This window comes from Alosa alosa, chromosome 1 (genome assembly GCF_017589495.1).
Source record: "Alosa alosa isolate M-15738 ecotype Scorff River chromosome 1, AALO_Geno_1.1, whole genome shotgun sequence".
Lineage (NCBI taxonomy): Eukaryota > Metazoa > Chordata > Actinopteri > Clupeiformes > Clupeidae > Alosa > Alosa alosa.
Genome location: NC_063189.1, coordinates 45,472,239 through 45,491,414, shown reverse-complemented (window position 1 = coordinate 45,491,414; position 19,176 = coordinate 45,472,239). Strand labels below are relative to the sequence as shown.

The following is a 19,176-nucleotide window of genomic DNA, read 5'->3' as shown; positions in this document are numbered from 1 at the left end:
ACATTGCAAATTAATTCACACAACAAGGAACACAGCACAAGCTAAAATAATCTGTATTTTGGTGTAGGAATTAGGAGTTGGCCCACATGTTTGAAATATGCAGAGGAAAACAAGTTTGTGCTATGGCCCATATAATGCATTTTTGTATTTTACAGAGATATTGTGCTTCCAGAAAACTCAACACTTGATACATTGTGACACTGAATAGGGCTATGGCATACAGGCTTTGAAATCAAAATGAATGTGTCTGCTATTTTATGTGAAAATCTAATCTATTTTAGAAATGTTGATATCAAATGCAGTGGATCATTTTGAATGTTTGAACGTTGCCAGTGAGAGGAATGAGTAATGCTTGCAGAAAGAGAGAGAGAATTTCTATATGCGAATGATCATAATTTTGAGAAGTTTTGATATTTGGGAAAGCAGTTATAACAGTGTCCATCACTTGGAGTTATTTAACAGTGTGTCCTCGGCATTCTGAAATTGCACTATTTCGGAAATGTAGCCTATAGGCTACATAGCTATAGGCCTATTATATAGCCTATAAAATGAAAAACTAGTTTGAACTATAGGAGCCATTAGACCAAAATGCCAATGACATTCCAGTTTATGACGATTCTGTTTCAGCTGGTTGCAACTTGCCGTACGAGTCCAGTATAGGCTCATTGATTGTCCTCTATTAATTTCGCGATGTTCTCATAATAAACCATTGGTTTTACCGGTGGGCGGGATTTACAATATTGAGTTTGTATTCCTCTCCATCTGACGATTATCACAGTCAGATGGAGTGGACGCAGATCTCGCCTTTTCGCCTCTGAAATCCATCTCTCCCTTCCCTCCCTCCCCTCCATTCCGCATTTCCTTTTTTTTTTTTATAAAATCCGTTGACAATTCTCCTGTGACCGTGGCACTGTGCTTCCCTCAGCCGGTCAGTCGTCACTGGACGCTGCTCAAATTAATGGCGGCCTCTCCGGAGGGAGACACAGATCGCCGACCGATCAGAAGAGTCCGGTCCAAGAGCGATACGCCCTACCTCGCCGAAGCTAGGATCTCTTTCAACCTGCAGACAGGTAGGGTGCTTCTGGAGTATGCATGCGCGGATTCAAATTGTATAGTATCCTGGTGACTTGGATAGCCTCTAACATAGTTGGATGTGAGGTGCCCTGTAATGAATTTGGTCCACGACGAGCAGTTTTGTTCAGGGAAATCAGTTTTGAGCAATGCAATTGTTGGGGTTGTTCTCTGCGGTGCTGGATGCTCGGGCTTCAGCTGTCTGTCTGGCTGAAACATGCAGCTTAATGTCACGGCATCTCATTTCACACCATGACTGGTATAGCCTACGTATCTCAAACACCCGTTTTTAAACAGTAGGTTTAACTTAAGCAGAGTTTTAAAACGTGTTGCTACATTCTTTCCACAGATCAAGCTGGGTGGGATAAGATGCATAAAGTTTGATTATGTCTATAGGGTAGGCTACCTAAGAGCTGTGTAGGCTACCCTCGCTGTCCAATTCTGTTAGCTACATAATAAGACAAAGTCGAAAATCACAGTGTGAGCGAGTAGTCACATGATTTTTTGGTAGCCTACATCAGATTGTTTCTGCGTTTGATATAACGGTGCATGCAAAATCTTGATATTTTCGTATCAGATATGAGTTGAGGTGTAGTATAGGCTATGGCTCATTAATTGTGCAGATGTTTTACCGCACGAGGTGCATTGCATCTCTTGTTGCCATGGTGACTTGGCATAAATGTATGGCTGAGTCATTAGCCCACACTGTTAGGCACCTGCAAGTCATCGACGGAATTGAGAGGTCTTTTCATTGTGTTAACTAATCTTCTTCACCGCGTTAATCAGTAAAGGCTAGTGTTAAATGCGCGGCATCTAGATTTAAACTCAGAAACATTTTCCTTAGCGCATCTCTTGTGGCGACATGTTCATTTTATGTTGAACTGGATTAAATTGGCATGAAGAATCAACACTCTTAAAATGTCTTAAAACTCTTAAAACAGTGGGATTTAGGCTATGTTCGCGTCTGGCTACTGCTTCACCCGCACAGCAGCCTGCGTTTGTAGCCTACGTGCGTGGTAAAGTAGTGTCACACCCCCTGGGATCCACTAAATGTTCATCAGTTGTTGTCTGGCCTTAGCAGCATCATGTCCCATGATGTTTTGACTGAATTAGCCTAGGTCTACTGCATATCTGATGTATCCTAATGGAGCTGCCTTCTCTGCGTTGCTGTAACTCACTGTGACATTAGATAGTCCTAATTGCTCTGGCATTTACCTTGTTGTGTAAGCACAACCATATTGATTTAAATAGAGCTTTGTGTGCCAAATTTAGATAGACTGTCTGGTCACCTCAGATGCACACGTCCACCCCTCCCATCCTAACCACTCTTACCAAATAGGCTTATGCTGTATTGGTCATAGCTACTACGCCCTGTGATTGAGCACATGGAAATACAGAATAGACTGCAATGCTCATCAGTCAGTCTTGTCTATCTGTCCTCAGAGACCAACTCGTCATTGTACCGCTGTTCTTGCTAGAGTAGTATGAACAGGAAAACAGAAAGAGTTTTCTTCCCACTCATAATTGTTGTTACAGTGTGCCCCGGTGACTATTTTTCAAGGCAACCAACTTGCCATATGGAAATTTGTCTCTGCTGGTCTTTGATGATGCAATACTACTATGAGCAGCTGTAATGATGCAAGACCTAAGATCCTGCTGCATCTTGAATCTCTGATGAGAGATGGGGAGAAATCAGCAAAGTTGGCTCAGATGGAGAGGGGGGGTGAGGGTGCTGAGTTTAGCAGGTGGTGCGAGGAGAGAGGAAGATGGCCAGGTGGTTGTGTGGAAACAAGGTCACACTCTGAGAAGCCCCACTGTGACCCTGTGCTCTTCCATCAGGCCTCTTTAATGAGCCCTCCACCCTGCAGAGAGGCGCCCGCTGCGAGGACTAGATGTCGCATTAGGAACACCCAAGGTACAGTGATGTGACTCATTTGTTGTCTTGATGATTTGAGCGTTTTTTGTTGCTGTTGCTGTCTGGATCCCAACTTCATAATTCTCATACACACTCACACAGCAGGATGAAAGATTATTGTATGTCCATCAAGTCTTTATGTTTAAATGTGACTGTATGCTGGTCTTTACATGTTTTATTTCATACTGATACACACACACACACACACACACACACACACACACACAATCTCTCTCACACATTCTCTCTCACTCTTTCTCTCTCGCTTTCTCCCTCTCTGTCTCTCTCTCTCTCACACACACACACACACACACACACACACACACACACACACACACACACACACACCGTAAACACGCACACTCAAACAAATCACAACAAGTAAGCAAGTCCTGCAGGAGAGACATACTTTAAAGATACACATTCCTGCTGAGGTATGCAGAGTGAAGCACAGAGTTGGTGAGACTGTATTGATCTGGAGTCAACAAAGTGTTTGCACCAACATACACAACAGCACCTTCCTCCTGCATCGATAAAATGCTAGCCCTCTCAGTTTCTCTGGGTCTAATTCTGTACCCCCTGGATGAGATCAGGCTGTTCGGTTGGGACTGCACAACCAGACTTTTGTTAGTTGGGATGGGATGAAATATTTTGGTTTGAATAAACAAATGCTGGAATGTAAAAAGGTTCTGAATGTCAAATAATTTGCTTATGTGAATGAAGAAGTTACATAAAGTAATGGGTGATTCATATCAGTTTTTCCACCCCTAGAATAAATTAATTCTATCTCCCAGAAGGAAATAATCAAAACAAAAATCTGCAAAAAAGCTAAATGCTACAGATAAAAAAGGCCTTTAACTTTGTTTTTCCCAACTGCCTTTGACAGGAGTGCACAGGCTATCTGCCCTACTAGGACTGGCAGCCTCTTATCAGAAACAATGTTAATGCAACACTGCCAAACTGTAGCAGCCAATTCATCCCTGATGCCTGATCACCTCATAATGCAATCAGATGCAGGGGTGAGCTCTCCAGATGTAGTGGCGGGATAATCTGATCTCAGCCTGAGATTAGATAAGACTCCACATTGCCTGCCATTTGAATCACACTTAAATCTCAATTTGGATGAAGCATTGCTTTTAATAGACTTTGGGGGCTTCCTGTCTCTAGTTTCACAGTTGGTGGTGACTAGTATAAGTATAAGTATATATACTCTTTTGATCCCATGAGGGAAATTTGGTCTCTGCATTTATCCCAATCTGTGAATTAGTGAAACACACTCAGCACACAGTGAGGCGAAGCACACACTAATCCCAACGCAGTGAGCTGCCTGCTATAGCGGCGCTCGGAGAGCAGTGAGGGGTTAGGTGCCTTGCTCAAGGCCACTTCAGCCGCTTACTGGTCGGGGATTGAAACGGCAACGGAAAACGGCCTCCGGTTCCAAGCCCGAAGCCCTAACCAGTAAGCCACGGCTGCCCCCCCAAGGTTAGGTAATGTATCAGTGTGAAGACACTGTGAAATTGCGGGGCTAAGTCTTGGATCTGAATGCCCATTCCTTTAAACATTGTGAAATCTTTGAGTTGAAACAATGTCAAACATGAGACGGCAGATAGGATGAATTTCGGAGCGGTGCCTGAGTCACAGGAGGGAGCCCTCTGATTGGTGTGGGTGAGAATGCACACTGCACTAGCCCTGGGGCCAGCGGGCTGATGACATCATCGCTTTGTATTGTGTATATGGCTAGCTTTGGCACAGCTGTTCCAAAGATCTTGGAATACTCACCGCCTCAATCCTTCCTGGCGGTTCCAATGGCAAGGCCAGCTGGAATGGACCGACTGAACAGATGTGATCCTGAGGAGAACCAGGATGGAGGCAGGGGGGGAAGAAAGGGCATGTCAGTGCGCATGCATATGAATACACAAGTAGTGACTCTGAACTCTAAAAAAAACCCTGAACTCTATTTCCCTGTGCATACCTTTATATATGTGGGTATAAAGGTATGCAATCATGTGCATCATGTGTGATCCCTAAATATGCAAACATACACACTGATGGCCATGTTTGGAATCTGTGTAGAGACATATTGTGCTCCTATTGTAAGCACTGAGTCTTCAGAACCGTATTTATAAAGGACATCATCTTGCAGACCTGGTTAATCTTATGCTGTAGATATATGTTATTATGTGACCCTGCAACTGGTTATATAATCCCATCAGCCATCTCCACTTGTCCGGGTATTTTGTAATCAACTAAGCTTCCTTACCTCTCCTTCATGCCATGCTGTGTGTGTGTGTGTGTGTGTGTGTGTGAGAGAGAGAGAGAGAGAGAGAGAGAGACCCCTGCCATCTTCCTAGCATGTGTGTAATTCTGTGTACTGTGTTCTGTGCATTGTATTAGCACGCATGAGTATCATTATCAGTGACCAACTACACTAAGTAGAGAGAGCTTTTGTGTAATATACTAATAATTCATAATTCATATAGACAAATCTAATATCTATGTAAACATCACTCCCTCTGGAGACAGAAACAGATGTGTGGGGATAAGCCTAGACTATTTTCTGCTAACTGAGACTAAGTCCTCTTTTAGTTATTTTGTAGCAGATTAGATAGAGATGGATTAAAGTGAGATATTTTAGTGTGTTAGCGTTTCATGCAGAACACAATTTCTCTGCCATTCAGCACATTCTGTTATTTCTGTGTGCGTGTGGAATCTGCAAAAGGTAGTTCTCTCCTTATGTGTACACAAACCACGCATTACAGCTGTGTGTGTGTGTCTGTGTGCTACCATGCCCTTTTGTGTAATGTATTATTGTGAGATGCAGATGGGTTTGGGCTGCTTGGTCAGAATGCAAATAAGAGTCTGCATTGCAGAGGGTGGACACACACACACACACACACACATACACACACCTTTACAACTACCCAGCAATTACACACACACACATCTCTAGGCAAATAATGAAGTAGTAGATGGTATGTAAGTGTGTTTGTGGGTGTGGCTGTGTGTGAGTGTGAGTGCAATGTCTGATACATACAGTATTTGTATGGCTTTCACAGCATGGGTTCTGAGTATGCCTCCAGCTACTCTCTGAAATTCCAGCCTGTGGGAATTCTCTCCCAGGAGAAAAAATCTTTCCTGCTCGCTTTCCTACTACTCTGGCGGTTTCTCTCCACCTCTCTCCATCTCTCTCTCTCAAACACAGAGAGCCAATTTACAGAACAGTAGCCTATATTCCTATATTAATGTTTTATGATCTTATTTCAAAGCCCTCCTAAGTTAAGAATAGTATGGTCAGTTTAGGGCAAATGGCTGAAAAAAATGAATAACATTTGAGCCAATGTTTTTCTGTTCATTTAGGGCCTAATAAACAAAAAAATGCAAGGAGCCCAAAAAATGATGTGGGGGAAGGCCGTGAAACGGTCTGAAAAGATGCAGAAACACCACATTTATATTAGTGTTATGAACAAGCATAGGCCCTAAAACATTTACTTTTTGAGATCTTCTCGAAAAAATAGTTTTCGAATGGTGCACAGGCCACGTTTCATGTATCATAGATTGATTGATAGATACGTTATTGATCCCCAAGGGGACATTCAAGGTCCCAGTAGCTTAAGACATCACAACATACACTACAACATAAACAGGATGACAAAATAACAAATCCACTAATAAGGACAGTAAAAGACACTAAATCAAGGATCCATGTGAATGTACGAAGGATGTATAAGCATGAAGCTCTTGCGTGACAGGGCAGGGACTGACCCTGTGTTTCAACATGCAGTGGTAAGGTGCTCTATGAGGTGTGTGTCATGGTGGTAGTGCAAATAAGTCCAACAGTGCAGGGATAAAGTCTAGAGACCAGCAATAAAAATGGACAATATAAGAGACCAGCATTAAATATGGACAATATAAGACAAAAATGTAAGCATAGTAATATAACAGTTATAATTATACAATAGGTTTGAAGTATTCAGCCATTGGTCAAGCATGAAGTTAGACCACAGTGGAGGGAGGGGTTGTGCATGTGGGTAATATAGCCCGTAAAGTAAACAGTGGCGAGTGGACAGTCCGTACACAACATTGTAGGATGTCATAAATGTGTAGAAGAGGGTGGAGGCAGATAGACTAAGCAGATAAGTCAATCTCTTCTCTTCCCTTTCGTGAAGTATTGAAGAGTCTGTCAGTTGTGCATGGCAGTGAGCGTAGTCTCCAACTGGTCAAGCTCTTCTGCTTGATGATAGTGCTGTGGAGTGGATGACAGTCATTGTCTAAGATGCTGATTAGTTTGTTCAGGGTCCTTTTGTCTGATATTGAAGTGAGGCACTCCAGTTCAGCTCCCACAACAGAGCCAGCTTTCCTTACCAGCCTGTCCAGTCGTCCAGCATCCCTCTTCTTAGGGCTTCCTCCCCAGCATACCACAGCATAGCAGAGGCCGTGGCAACAACAGACTGGTATAACATCCAGAGGAGCTTGCTGCAGACATTGAAGGACCGCAGCCACCTCAGGAAATACAGCCTGCTCTGCCCTTTCCTGTAGAGTGCTTCAGTGTTGACTGACCAGTCCAGTTCATTGTCCAGGTGTAACCCAGATACTTGTAAGTGTTTACCACCTTCACATTGACCCCCTCAATGGTGACTGGCAGCAGAGCGGGCTTAGACCTCCAGAAATCCACCACCATCTCCTTGGTCTTAGCCGTGTTGTTGTAGGTGGTTGAGTTTGCACCATTGCACCAGGCTCCTGTATTCCTCCTCTTGCCCATCCCTGATACACCCCACAATTGCAGTATTATCCGAAAACTTCTGCATTGGGCATGACTCTGTGTTGTAGCAGAAGTCTGACGTATACATGGTGAACAGGACTGGAGAGAGCACAGTTCCCTGTGGAGCTCTGGTGCTGATAATCACAGTGTCAGAGAGGCAGTTCTTCAGTCTGACGAACCGTGGCCGCTCTGTCAGGTAGTCTGACTGCAATCCAGGATACCAGGTAAGCGTCCACACCCATCTTCAGGAGCTTGTCACCCAGTCTGAGGGGTTGAATGGTGTTAAAAGCACTGGAGAAGTCAAAGAACATGATTCTCACAGCACTTTTCCCCTTGTCTAGGTGAGAATGTGTCCTGTGTAGGAGATAAGTGATGGCATCGTCCACGCCCACTTTTTCCTGGTATGCAAACTGTAGTGGGTCTAGTGCATGGCATACCTGGGGTCTGAGTATCCCAAAAACCAGTCGCTCCATGGTCTTCATCACATGTGATAACTGCCATCACCTTATAAAAACCTATAATTTTTGGACCTTCACTTGGTTTGCATTGTTACTTAGAAGGTTGTTGGGGTCATCATCTTCTAACAAAGAGCCTTAATCAACATAAGCACTAGTACTGTATGCCCCATGAGTAGATTTAGAGCCTTTGCCCAAACAAACTGCATGGCTTTCATGAGTAGATTTACAGAAAAAGGTGGCTTGGGCGCTGACTGATTCAGTGATAGAAAGGGTTTTTCACGAATATCTCAGAAATTAAAGGTTTTAATAACACTAATATAAATTTCCGCATCTTTTAAGCCGAAAACCAACTCTCTGTGACCTTCAGGAGCCAAGATACAGAAGTGGGTCTAAAAAGTGGGCGTGGTCGTTTCAGGGCCTTCCCCCACCTAATTTTTTGGTCTCCTTGCATTTTTTCTTTATTGGGCCCTAAATGAACAGAAAAACATTTGCTCAAATGGTAATCATGATTTGCAGCATTGACCCCATTTTTGCCCCAAACTGACCGGACTACAAGGAGCTACTCACTTTTGTTTTCACATTTGTCTCTTCATATTAATCTTTAGTTGGCTTGTATATCTTTGAGAACAGAAGTGCATAATCATCTACAGTACATGCATTGTCAAGTGACAAGTACAAATGTCTCATCTTGTGGAACCCTTGTGAAAGTGAAATTAACTGCAGATGATGGACTGGTTATTTGCTTCCACAATGCCTTTCATGTGTAGCCTACCCCAGTGGAAATGAGTTCTCATGCAGTTTGCACTTCTGCTTCCCATTCCAGATACACAAGGTGTTAAATGCCTTGTGCTATAGGCAGGGGATTTCCCACAATGGCCAATCAACAACCAAGCCTATTTCACATTACACAGCATGATGCAAGATTCAACGACGGCAGTCACAAAGGATCCGGAAAGGCTCTCCTTCACGGTACAACATGTACTGCCACAGGGACAAACATCACATCAAACAAACAAGTGCCACTTCAGAAACACAGCGACAAGATTAGCATATCTCAGAGTCTAGGAGCGCCTCGCCCACTTTGCTAACTTTGCTACAGTACAAAGCTCCTAACACTTTTTCTCCACTGGTCTTAAGTGTGTTTGCCAGCCTAGTTAGAAGAATAGAATATACTTTAATGTCCCCATGGGGAAATTTGTCTTGGACTCATCAGAGCATAACCCAGTGATAGACATACATCAACAAGTGCATGACAGAGAACACATTACATAATAAATAGGAACATTGACAACATGAGCTACACAACACAGAGGAGCCCATTGGCACAAGAATGTAAACAGAGATTTTATAATGAGAAGACACAGCACTCAAAGAATCTCCCATAGAAATGTATGGGGTTAGTTCGTAACGCAAACATGGCAGTTGTCTACACATATTCCCCCCCTTTTGCTGCCAAAAGTTGACATGTGAATACATTGTGCCAATCATGTGGTATGTTGTGAATACATCGTATCAATCATCTCGTGATCTCACAGCTGGAGCGAGGTTGGTGTGTCGTGATTTGTGAAGCCCCACGAATCACGACACATGCAGTTCTGTTCACATGCAGTTCTGCTCGAAATAGATGCCCGATAAGTGCCTGAAAAGCATTACAATATGGCCGCGGAGGGACTTGCCTAAAAGGACTTTGATGTAAACTGCCCCCTTGCTGGTTCAATTTAACTTAATCCTTCCAGAGACTTCCTCTATCGTATCTTCAAAGGGGATAGTTAGCTTGATACATGTGATGTGCTCATTCTCAGACTACAACACCATGTCTGGGGTGAAAGTAGTCATAACAATACATTGTGGACCTTCTGTTGCCTTCCAACATCTATCATGGGTTTCCAATCCCATGCTTTTCCCCATCTTACATATTACTTGTTTTTGCCCGATGCACACTTTTCTGTCCCTCTTGCAAACATTCTACTATCCCTGTCACTAACCGGCAAAGAGTTATCCTTAACTCTCTTGTTCTCAAGCAAAAAGACCAGTAATTTAAACATAGTTATGTCTCCAAGTGTAGCGACCCGGGTCAAACTAGTTTTACAATGAGATATGTTTTAAATAGTAATGATCCGTTCATAGCTTCCAGTTTCCGTCTTCACCAACCCATTGACAGAGGTTCTATGGAGTAGGAAGAACATTATAAGTGACTCCAACAATTACTTTAATGCAGTTAGCAACCATGGCACATAGTTCTCTCCAGCTGATCTTCCTTTATAAACACTATGCTAGTTCCTTGAGACACCACTGTTGATCGTGCTGTTCTTGTTTGCGATCTGTCTCTTCTGCTGTGCTGTAGCCTTACTCCATGATTTACTATTAGCAGACCAAACCCTGCGTTTCCACTCTGCACCTGCTGCAGTGGGCCTAGAGCATACAGTACTTAACTGCATCCTTGCTGCAGTGGGCCTAGAGCATACAGTACTTAACTGCACCCTGCTGCAGTGGGCCTAGAGCATACAGTACTTAACTGCACCCTTGCTGCAGTGGGCCTAGAGCATACAGTACTTAACTGCACCCTTGCTGCAGTGGGCCTAGAGCATACAGTACTTAACTGCACCCTTGCTGCAGTGGGCCTAGAGCATACAGTACTTAACTGCATCCTTGGGTTCCACTTCATCCCTTTTTCACTGCTAGGGCAGTGTTCTTGATGACTGGATCTTTAGACAATGAATTTCTAAGGTTCAAGACCTTTCCTCGGTCATTCAATGAAAAATTGAACCACTTGGCTAAACTCTTCACAGATTTTTCCAAAATAGATGGAATGACCTCAACATCAATATAAAAACTTGTCCTCCACCAGATATCTCCTCATAACTTTCTACATTTGCTCGGTATTGCTTTTTTAATTGAAGCATTACTGTGCTCTCTGTGTTGATTTGTTTTCGTTCTCATGCACCTGTGGACCTGTACTGCCTCGGCAGTAGCGGGGCTGGTAGCCTGTGCATGAGCCAGTATGGGAGGTTGGGAGGTGGAGCACCCAGACTGCAGTCATCCATCCTGGCTGTGGATAGGCAGTCAGGCAGGATCAGCTGTGTGGCCGACGGAGTGAGCGAGTGAGCCGTGGGCGAGCGGCGGCGTGGTACGGCGGCTCACACAGCACAAGCACAATCACAGCGAGCTGAGGGCGGCACCAGGCCAGACCAGACCAGATGTCTGCTCAGAGCCCCCTGGTAATTATCAGGCTTGTTGTGCCACAGAGGAAGGTGTTGTGTTGTTGTCACACCCTGCTGTGCCTGACACGTAGACACACACACACACACACACACACACACACAGGCAGAAATGTGCTCCCTCATCCACACACACACACACACACATGCACATGGGGTTACACTGCAATTGGAATCCTTGTCACATTATTTACATGGATGTCAAGTACATGTCACACTGCAGTCAAGGTATAACATCATTACCTCATGGTGTTACATAACGGTAGACATATTGTGGAGTTCTTTACACATTGAAGTCGGTATATCCATTCAAAGGGGATTTACAAAACATAATTTTATGGGGACCTGCAAATTGTATTTTCATTTAATTTTGAATGGTTGGAATAGTATGACTGAGGAAATGGTCAGGGTCCTTAGTTATTGGCAAGATGCGTGTCCTTGGATGCCTTTTAGATGCTTCCCAGTAATGTGACCATTTGGGAGCCAAACACTTGTGTGCTTTTCTAACTCCTCAAGCAATATGTAATGTCATTTTGGTGTAGTAATGTCATTTTCATTGCATAATGCAACCCAACAAAATTGACACCATTCCCGTTCTGTAATAGCTCGTGTGCACACCCATATCCTCTCTCTCCCTCTTTGTTGCTTCCCTCTCCCCTGTCAGAGAGTGGAGAGGCAGTAGGATTCTGCAGTAATGGCGTGCCAGTGAACACCCCTGCTGTGCAGTCAGGCTTTTTCGGAGAGGGGAAGGCGGCACGGCCATAAAGTTATTGATCATAGTCGTAGTCACAGTGGCAGGTCTTCTCTGCGGCACGCTCTGCATTTCAATGAGGAAGGCAGGCACGCTGTTCCTCGGAATAGAAATGTGTTAGGAAGTTCCCCCGGCTGACAGTGTTCGCTCGCGACTGTTACCCAGGCCCTTTGAGTCGTCTTCACAGTCCTCTCATAGATCTAACCTCACTCACTATGGGAGACTAGGTAGGTCGCGGGGTGGTAAATGTTTGAAACAGTTGCCTTGATATCTAATGAAGACAGCAACGTGCAGATTCACTTGAAAAATACCAAGTTGATGAGGAAAATGCATTCATTCATTCATTTTTTGCTGTGTTATTGTCCTGTATTGCTCAGGCTCTCGTACGTCACTGGGACATTTCTGGGTGTTGATGAGACAGCAGGCATCATGTTTGTATGTTTGGCTGGCTGAGTGCCAGGTCAGGAGTATGAAGTATACACTCTGTTATTAGAGGGTTGGTTGTGGCTACTGAACCGTGTGTGTGAGGGTCATTAATCTATAGTCTCTGGCCTGTCTCCCTCCACACGTACACACACACACACACACATACACACACACTCACACAGACACATACTCTCTCTCTCTTTCTCACACACACACACACACACACAATCATACACACACAGACGCACACACACTCATGCACACACTCACATAGGCACACACACTGCCACTTGCACACACACACACACACACACACACACACAAACCGAGCCTGCGGGTAGCAACTCCAGAGCTGAGTCATCATACGAGCCAGAAAGGGCCAGACGGGCAGCCAGGGAAACAGAGTGAAAGAGGAGGAGAGAGTGGGAGAGGGTGCAGAGAGAAAGGGCTTGTAGTACTACCATGCTCATAACAGTCCTGTGCATCTTACAGATAGTATGCCTCTGCATAGTGATCCACAAGCATTCAAATGCCCCTTACACTGCAGACTGTAGACTGTATTGTAAAGTGTAAATTATGCAGTGCAAAAGCATGAATAGACAGTGGCAAGAAACCAATTCATTTGTCTTGATGTAAAACCTCATGGTCAGTCCTCTTTCACTTCACTAGTTCACTGAGCACATCTGCTGTACAACCCCCCACACACACACACACACACACACACACAGGTCTATGTGTCTCTCAGTCTGTCTGAATACCAACTCCTTTGTCCGACACAACAACTGTTTCTGAACCGGATGCGGCCCAGATCAGAGCCTAAGGCCCACCACACTGGGAGCCGTGATCTGTAGCAGCGCAGCACCGGGCTGGGCAGGGCAGGGGCTCCATCCATAATGTATTGTGTTGCTACTGTGTGGTTAGCCACCTCTCAGGAGATCGGGAGATCAGACACTCTCCTGGCAGCGGCTGATGTGCTGCGGCCTTACCGCTCGCTCGCTCGCTCACTTGCCACAGCGCCGCTGCTGCTTGCACACATTTGCATCATCTGGGCGTGGAGATCAGAAGCAGAGCTCTCCTCAGCACATCATCTGGGCGTGGAGATCAGAAGCAGAGCTCTCCTCAGCACATCCATTAGTGATGAGTCAGGCTTGAAGTGGGGGATGCAAAAATAAGGCTAAAAAGTGGGAAAGCAGTTTTGTTTTGTCTTAAGATTTTGGAAGTGATTCAAATGGATTTTTGTGTGAGGGAAAAGTTTCTGGAAAGTTGTGTTCTTAACTAGATTTAAAAGTAATCTGTTGTCTGCTTGTTTTTTAAATAGGTGTAAAAGTATATATTTTACTCTACAACAAACAAAAAATATATTAAGTCACAGTGACTGTACTCAAACTGTAACCATATTGTTTCTTTTGTTATAAATTTTTTTTTGTATTTCTACATTTTCCCCAAATTTATATACCAACAAATAATGACCAAGTATATTGAAAGCACAGCTGTATGTTGGCTACATCCTCATAAATCTATCAGAATTAAATTATTATTATTTTATGTAGTAGTAGTGTTGGCTTGAGAGCTATTCTTACCTTTGAACAGTAGAGTAAACATACTAGGCGTTGCATAGCTTGTTGCCACTGCAAGGCATTCATTTGTAATCACAATATTTTGTCAAAAGAACATGTTCATAATGAATGAATGAATGAATGCATGTTTAACCTGTTGAGGAGTGAATTCTTTAAGACAATGCCGTTCCCCAGAGAGTGAATTATTTTCCTGGCTCCTTCTAGAATTCTACGCGAACGTTCTATAATTTCAGTGTTCTGCAGAAAAGTCCCTGAGGGTAATTGTTGCGTAATGTTATAGAACCTTTTTTGAAAACGTTCTAATCACATATTTGTGATCGTACTCCCAGGGGCCCAGCTGCATCTGATCACATATTTGTGACCGTACTCCTCAACAGGTTAATGCCCTTTCAAAGACCCGGTAAGGGGAAGGTTATAGGTTATGTGCATATACTTCTGGTCTGCTCTGATACCATTTTCTTCAATTAGAAATGTGTCATATTGTCCATGATATTATACCAGTAGAATTCCTCCCCATGATAAGAATTTTGGCATACTGCAATATCAACAATATAGTTGAAGTTACATATATGCCAACATGTTGGCAGCTCCCATATAGAACAGATGAAGCTTAACATCATTAATGTGTGTGACTACCGAAGTAGTTACTCTCACTTTAGCATGTGTGATAATTGTGTGCGTGTGAGAGTGTAAGTGTTGGTGTGTGTTCAAGTGTGTGTGTGTGTCTGTGTGTGTGAAAGAGTGTGTGTGTGAGAGCGAGAGAAAGAGAAAGGGAGCTGAGTATGCAAGTAATTGTGTGCTGTTCACTGCTTTTGCTGCAGTGCCTCCAGACACCTATCCTGCTCAGCTGTCAGACCCAACCGAATGAGCTGGAGTGAGACATCTCCATCAGCCCAATGCAATATGCATGATGAACCCAGAACAGATGTTTTCAGCTCACATGTGCCACACGCCAGTCTTTTTTAATGTACAAATGTACAAATATATTTTTCTAATCCTCTTAAGGTTCTCCAACCACTTACTCAATGCCCCCTTCATACACTCACACATACACACACACACACACACACACACACACACACACACACACACACATTCATTCATTATGAACATGTTGTTCTTTGCACAAAATATCATGAATGAATGCCTTGCAGTGGCAACAAGCTATTCAATTTCTAGTTTCTCTCCCTGTCACAACACATATCACAGCACATTATTTCATGGATCAATAATTTTTCGTCCGAATATGATATCACAGCCGTTGTTGGTTGTCAGCACAGTATGTTTTCTTACAGATTTGTGGAACACATTTTGAGTTGAGGCTGGCATGTGTCATGCCCGTGAACGCTTGTTGCAGGGTCAGTCACTGCACCTATAACAAAAAGCCTCGCTACACACAGTCCGACACGTGCGCTGCCTCGGCCAGACCCCCTTTTTTTATTTCTGCAGCATTGTTCTCATTTGCATCTCAATGCTTTCCCTGCTCTTGTGTGCCTGGAGCTGAGGAGGAGAGAGAGAGATTCTGGGCAGGTCTTCACACCACTGGCTACCTCTTCTGAGTAAGACAACAGAGTCACAAACCATGTGAACTAGCTGTGCATGGTACCGCATGGCTGCGTTATGTGTTCATGTTCCCGCTGAGAGATGTGTGGATGGGGCGACACAGCTCCACAGTGAAGAAGCCTCCAGCACTGTTCTAGTCCAAAGCCTCACAGAGCAAAAGAATGCAGCCTTTTAAACCAATGAATCATGAAATGAAAATGGGTTGTTTGAATGGTTACATCCGTTATGATGTTACTTTTCATTATATTCCTTTGACTCATCTCTCTTGTTGGCTCAGAGGTTTTGTCTTATTGAGGTGCGTTTGCCTGTATTTGACTTTTCTTCCATTTGGAGAGGGGATATGGGATTTTTGTTCATAACAGAGATTGCATCTACAAAAACATCTACAAAAAAACAAAAAGAAAAAAAAAAACCTTCAAAGGCTGACATTGCACCAGTGATCCAGTAATACCATAGGCCATTGAATAAGTACAGACACACACACACACAGGTCTATTAGAAATAGTTACAGTTGAAAGAATTCAGAACCTGTATCAACTGCTGTGCACAGCTGGTGAGAACACACCCTCTGGGACTGTCAACCATGAACTCATGGTGAAGTACTGCCACCATGTGGTCCTTCTTGGAACTTTTTGTACTGTGAATGCTGCACTCTTTTGACTCACTTGTATGGGCATAAATAAATCAATGTTCTTCTGGTGTAGAAGTCCATACAGAGAAGCCAAGTTGACTTCACATACCTCATTGCAAGATAATGCATGATATTCATGTATGTGCATGGCTCAGGAGCATTATTTTGGTGAACTTGCCCTGATTTCCTTCTCCTCTCCTCCTTGCCTTTCTGTCAGTTCCATTGTGTTTGGAGCCATGAATAATCTGGAGAGCAAAAGCAGGGGAAATTGGAAGCTAGCGAGATGGATGAATATTTAAAAAGCGTGAGAGGACTCTGTAAATGTCATTACAGTAAATATCCTCTTGTATCACCACCAAACACAGAACTGATGCATCAAAACAAAAGCCCTCTGTGCATATCCTCTGTGCCATAGAGGTCAGAGGTACTCTGGACTTCACAGCGTCTCCTACTCATTCTTTATCCTCTTGAGGAGCTGAGGTGTAAGGGGCAGTCGTGGCCTACTGGTTGGGGCTTGGAACCGAAGGGTTGCCGGTTCGATCCCCGACCAGTGGGAACGGCTGAAGTGCCCTTGAGCAAGGCACCTAACCATTCACTGCTCCTTGAGCGCCGCTGTGGCAAGGCAGCTCACTGCTCCGGGTTAGTGTGTGCTTCACCTCACTGTGTGTTCACTAATTCATGGATGGGATAAATGCAGAGACCAAATTCCTTGTATATGCAAGTATACCTGGCTGAGAAACCTGATTTACATTTGCAGGGTTTTTTTTTCTCAGAAGAATCTCTCCTCCAGGTGGTCTAGGTCCAGGTGGTTGTCGAGAAATGATCTTTGTTTATCAGAGGCTTTCAATTTTGTGAAAGAGGGATGTTGCCTAAAGATAAAAATGACAGAAATGACCATTCATCAGCTGTATTTTTCTGTCATCCTGTTCTGCTCAACGTCATTATACACACATTATACATCAATGTAACATTCACACACTTTGACTGGCAACGTTGTTGAGAAGTATGTGACTGGTATGCTCAGTCAGGGAAGGATCTCTGAAGCACAGTGGGCTGTCTGGCAATAGCTTACCCTCCTCTCTATATAAGTACGTAATCTGAAATGGTAGAGAGGAAGTAACAAAAAAACATTGACAATTTCAAATTAATTTCTAAACTCACCTTTAAATGATTTTTTCTTGTATTTCTTCTAACTCAAACTCATTGACCTTGGCTCATTTTCTGTGAAGAGTGTGTGTGTGTGTGTGTGTGTCTGAGTGTAGGTGCCTGAGTGCGGCAATGTTGTCTTTCTGCACCTGCTGCTATTCCCACACAAAGTATCAAAATTGTTACATTTCAATCACTTTCACCTGTTCTGATTAAGTTCTAAGAAATAAGCACGAATAATGATCAAAAATCTTGTTTCTATTTTTTCACCTTTTTTTTTAAATGGAATTTCCTCATTTTCTCACAAAAAATTAAAATGATCATATGAACAGGGTTAAATTGCAAATATGAACCATAAATGATGTCTATATTGTTGGTAATTGAGCTAAAGGAAACATCTGTTAAGTATTTTTACATAAATTGTTATGGTTGTATTGATTTAAAAGCCTAATAATGTGGTTGGTCCACCAGACCCAGGAACATCTGCTGTGTAACAAAAATATGAACACCTTACAAAGGTTAATTTACCTCAGTGGTTGCAGAATGACTCTCGGCTTAGTCAAATGAGGCTCTGCAGCCCTCAGGTTTATGAATGCGTATAGTGCCCCCTGAGGTAGGGCGTGGTACTGAAGTTTTGCTGTTTGTATAACAAGTGGCCACTAGATAGAGCTATTGGCAAGCCTTTTTGCTCCCAGAGAACATAATTTGGGGCAAACACAGTCATTAACAGATTGGCATTTATCTTCCAGTTGATATGTAGAATGCTGAAGGATTCTTCAGACACATACAGCACATTCTGTAATGGCGTTACACATAATGCACACACTATAGACAAGCGTTACATATAATGCTCACACTATAGACAGATAACCGTAGTATTGGGACACATGCCATCACACCCACATTCTAAATCCATTGGTATTAATATGGAATTGGTACCCCTTTTGTGGCAGCTTCCACTATTTTGGGAAGGATTTCCTCAAGTATCTGTGGAAATTGTTGCCCATTCGTTCAAAAGAGTATTTGTGAGGTCAGGCATGGATGTGGCCTGGCATGCAAAGTCCGTTCTAGTTCATCCCAAAGGTATTTGATGATTTAGAGAACTCTGTTCTCTGCAAGCCATTCAAGTTCTTCCATACCAAAATCACTTAAATATGTCTTTATGGACCTTGCATTGTGCACTGCAGTCATGCTGTTGGAGAGATACTGGCATAATGGTTGTTTGTCATGTAGGGACAGGGCTTAGGTCAGTGAAGGGAAATCTCAATGCTTCCATATATCAATACATTTTGGACAATTATGTTTCCAACCTTTTGGGAACAGTTCAGGGAAGCCCTTTTCGGTTACAGCATGACTGTATGCCAGTACACAAAGCAAGGTCCATAAAGACACTGCTGGACGAGTGTGATGTGGAATAACTGGACTGGCCCATTGCTGGACGAGTGTGATGTGGAATAACTGGACTGGCCCATTGAGAACAGGTCTCTTTATGCCTTCAAACACTTTTGGATTTAACTGGAAGATTGGGAGCCAACATCCATGCCTGACCTCTTCTGAATAAATGGGCAAAAATGTCTATAGACACTCTAAATGTTGTGGAATTTTTCCCAAAAGAGTGGAATATGTTACAGCATTCTCTTTGGCAAGTGTCTGAATACGTC

At 43.4% G+C, this 19,176-nt stretch overlaps 1 protein-coding gene across 2 annotated transcripts in view; it reads left to right on the top strand.

Annotated features, from left to right (window-relative positions):
* The first annotated feature begins 769 nt into the window (after positions 1-769).
* LOC125296231 (phosphatase and actin regulator 1-like) overlaps positions 770-19,176 on the top strand; it is a 55,849-nt gene continuing 37,442 nt past the window's right edge. Inside the window, exons 1-2 of one of the 2 annotated variants that reach the window (XM_048246035.1) lie at positions 1,004-1,070; positions 2,911-2,986. In XM_048246035.1, coding sequence (XP_048101992.1) covers positions 2,920-2,986 — 67 coding nt within the window. In that variant the 5' untranslated portion in view covers positions 1,004-1,070; positions 2,911-2,919. Of the gene's footprint in view, positions 1,071-2,910; positions 2,987-19,176 lie in introns of both variants that reach the window. The other variant, XM_048246028.1, reaches the window with a different exon arrangement.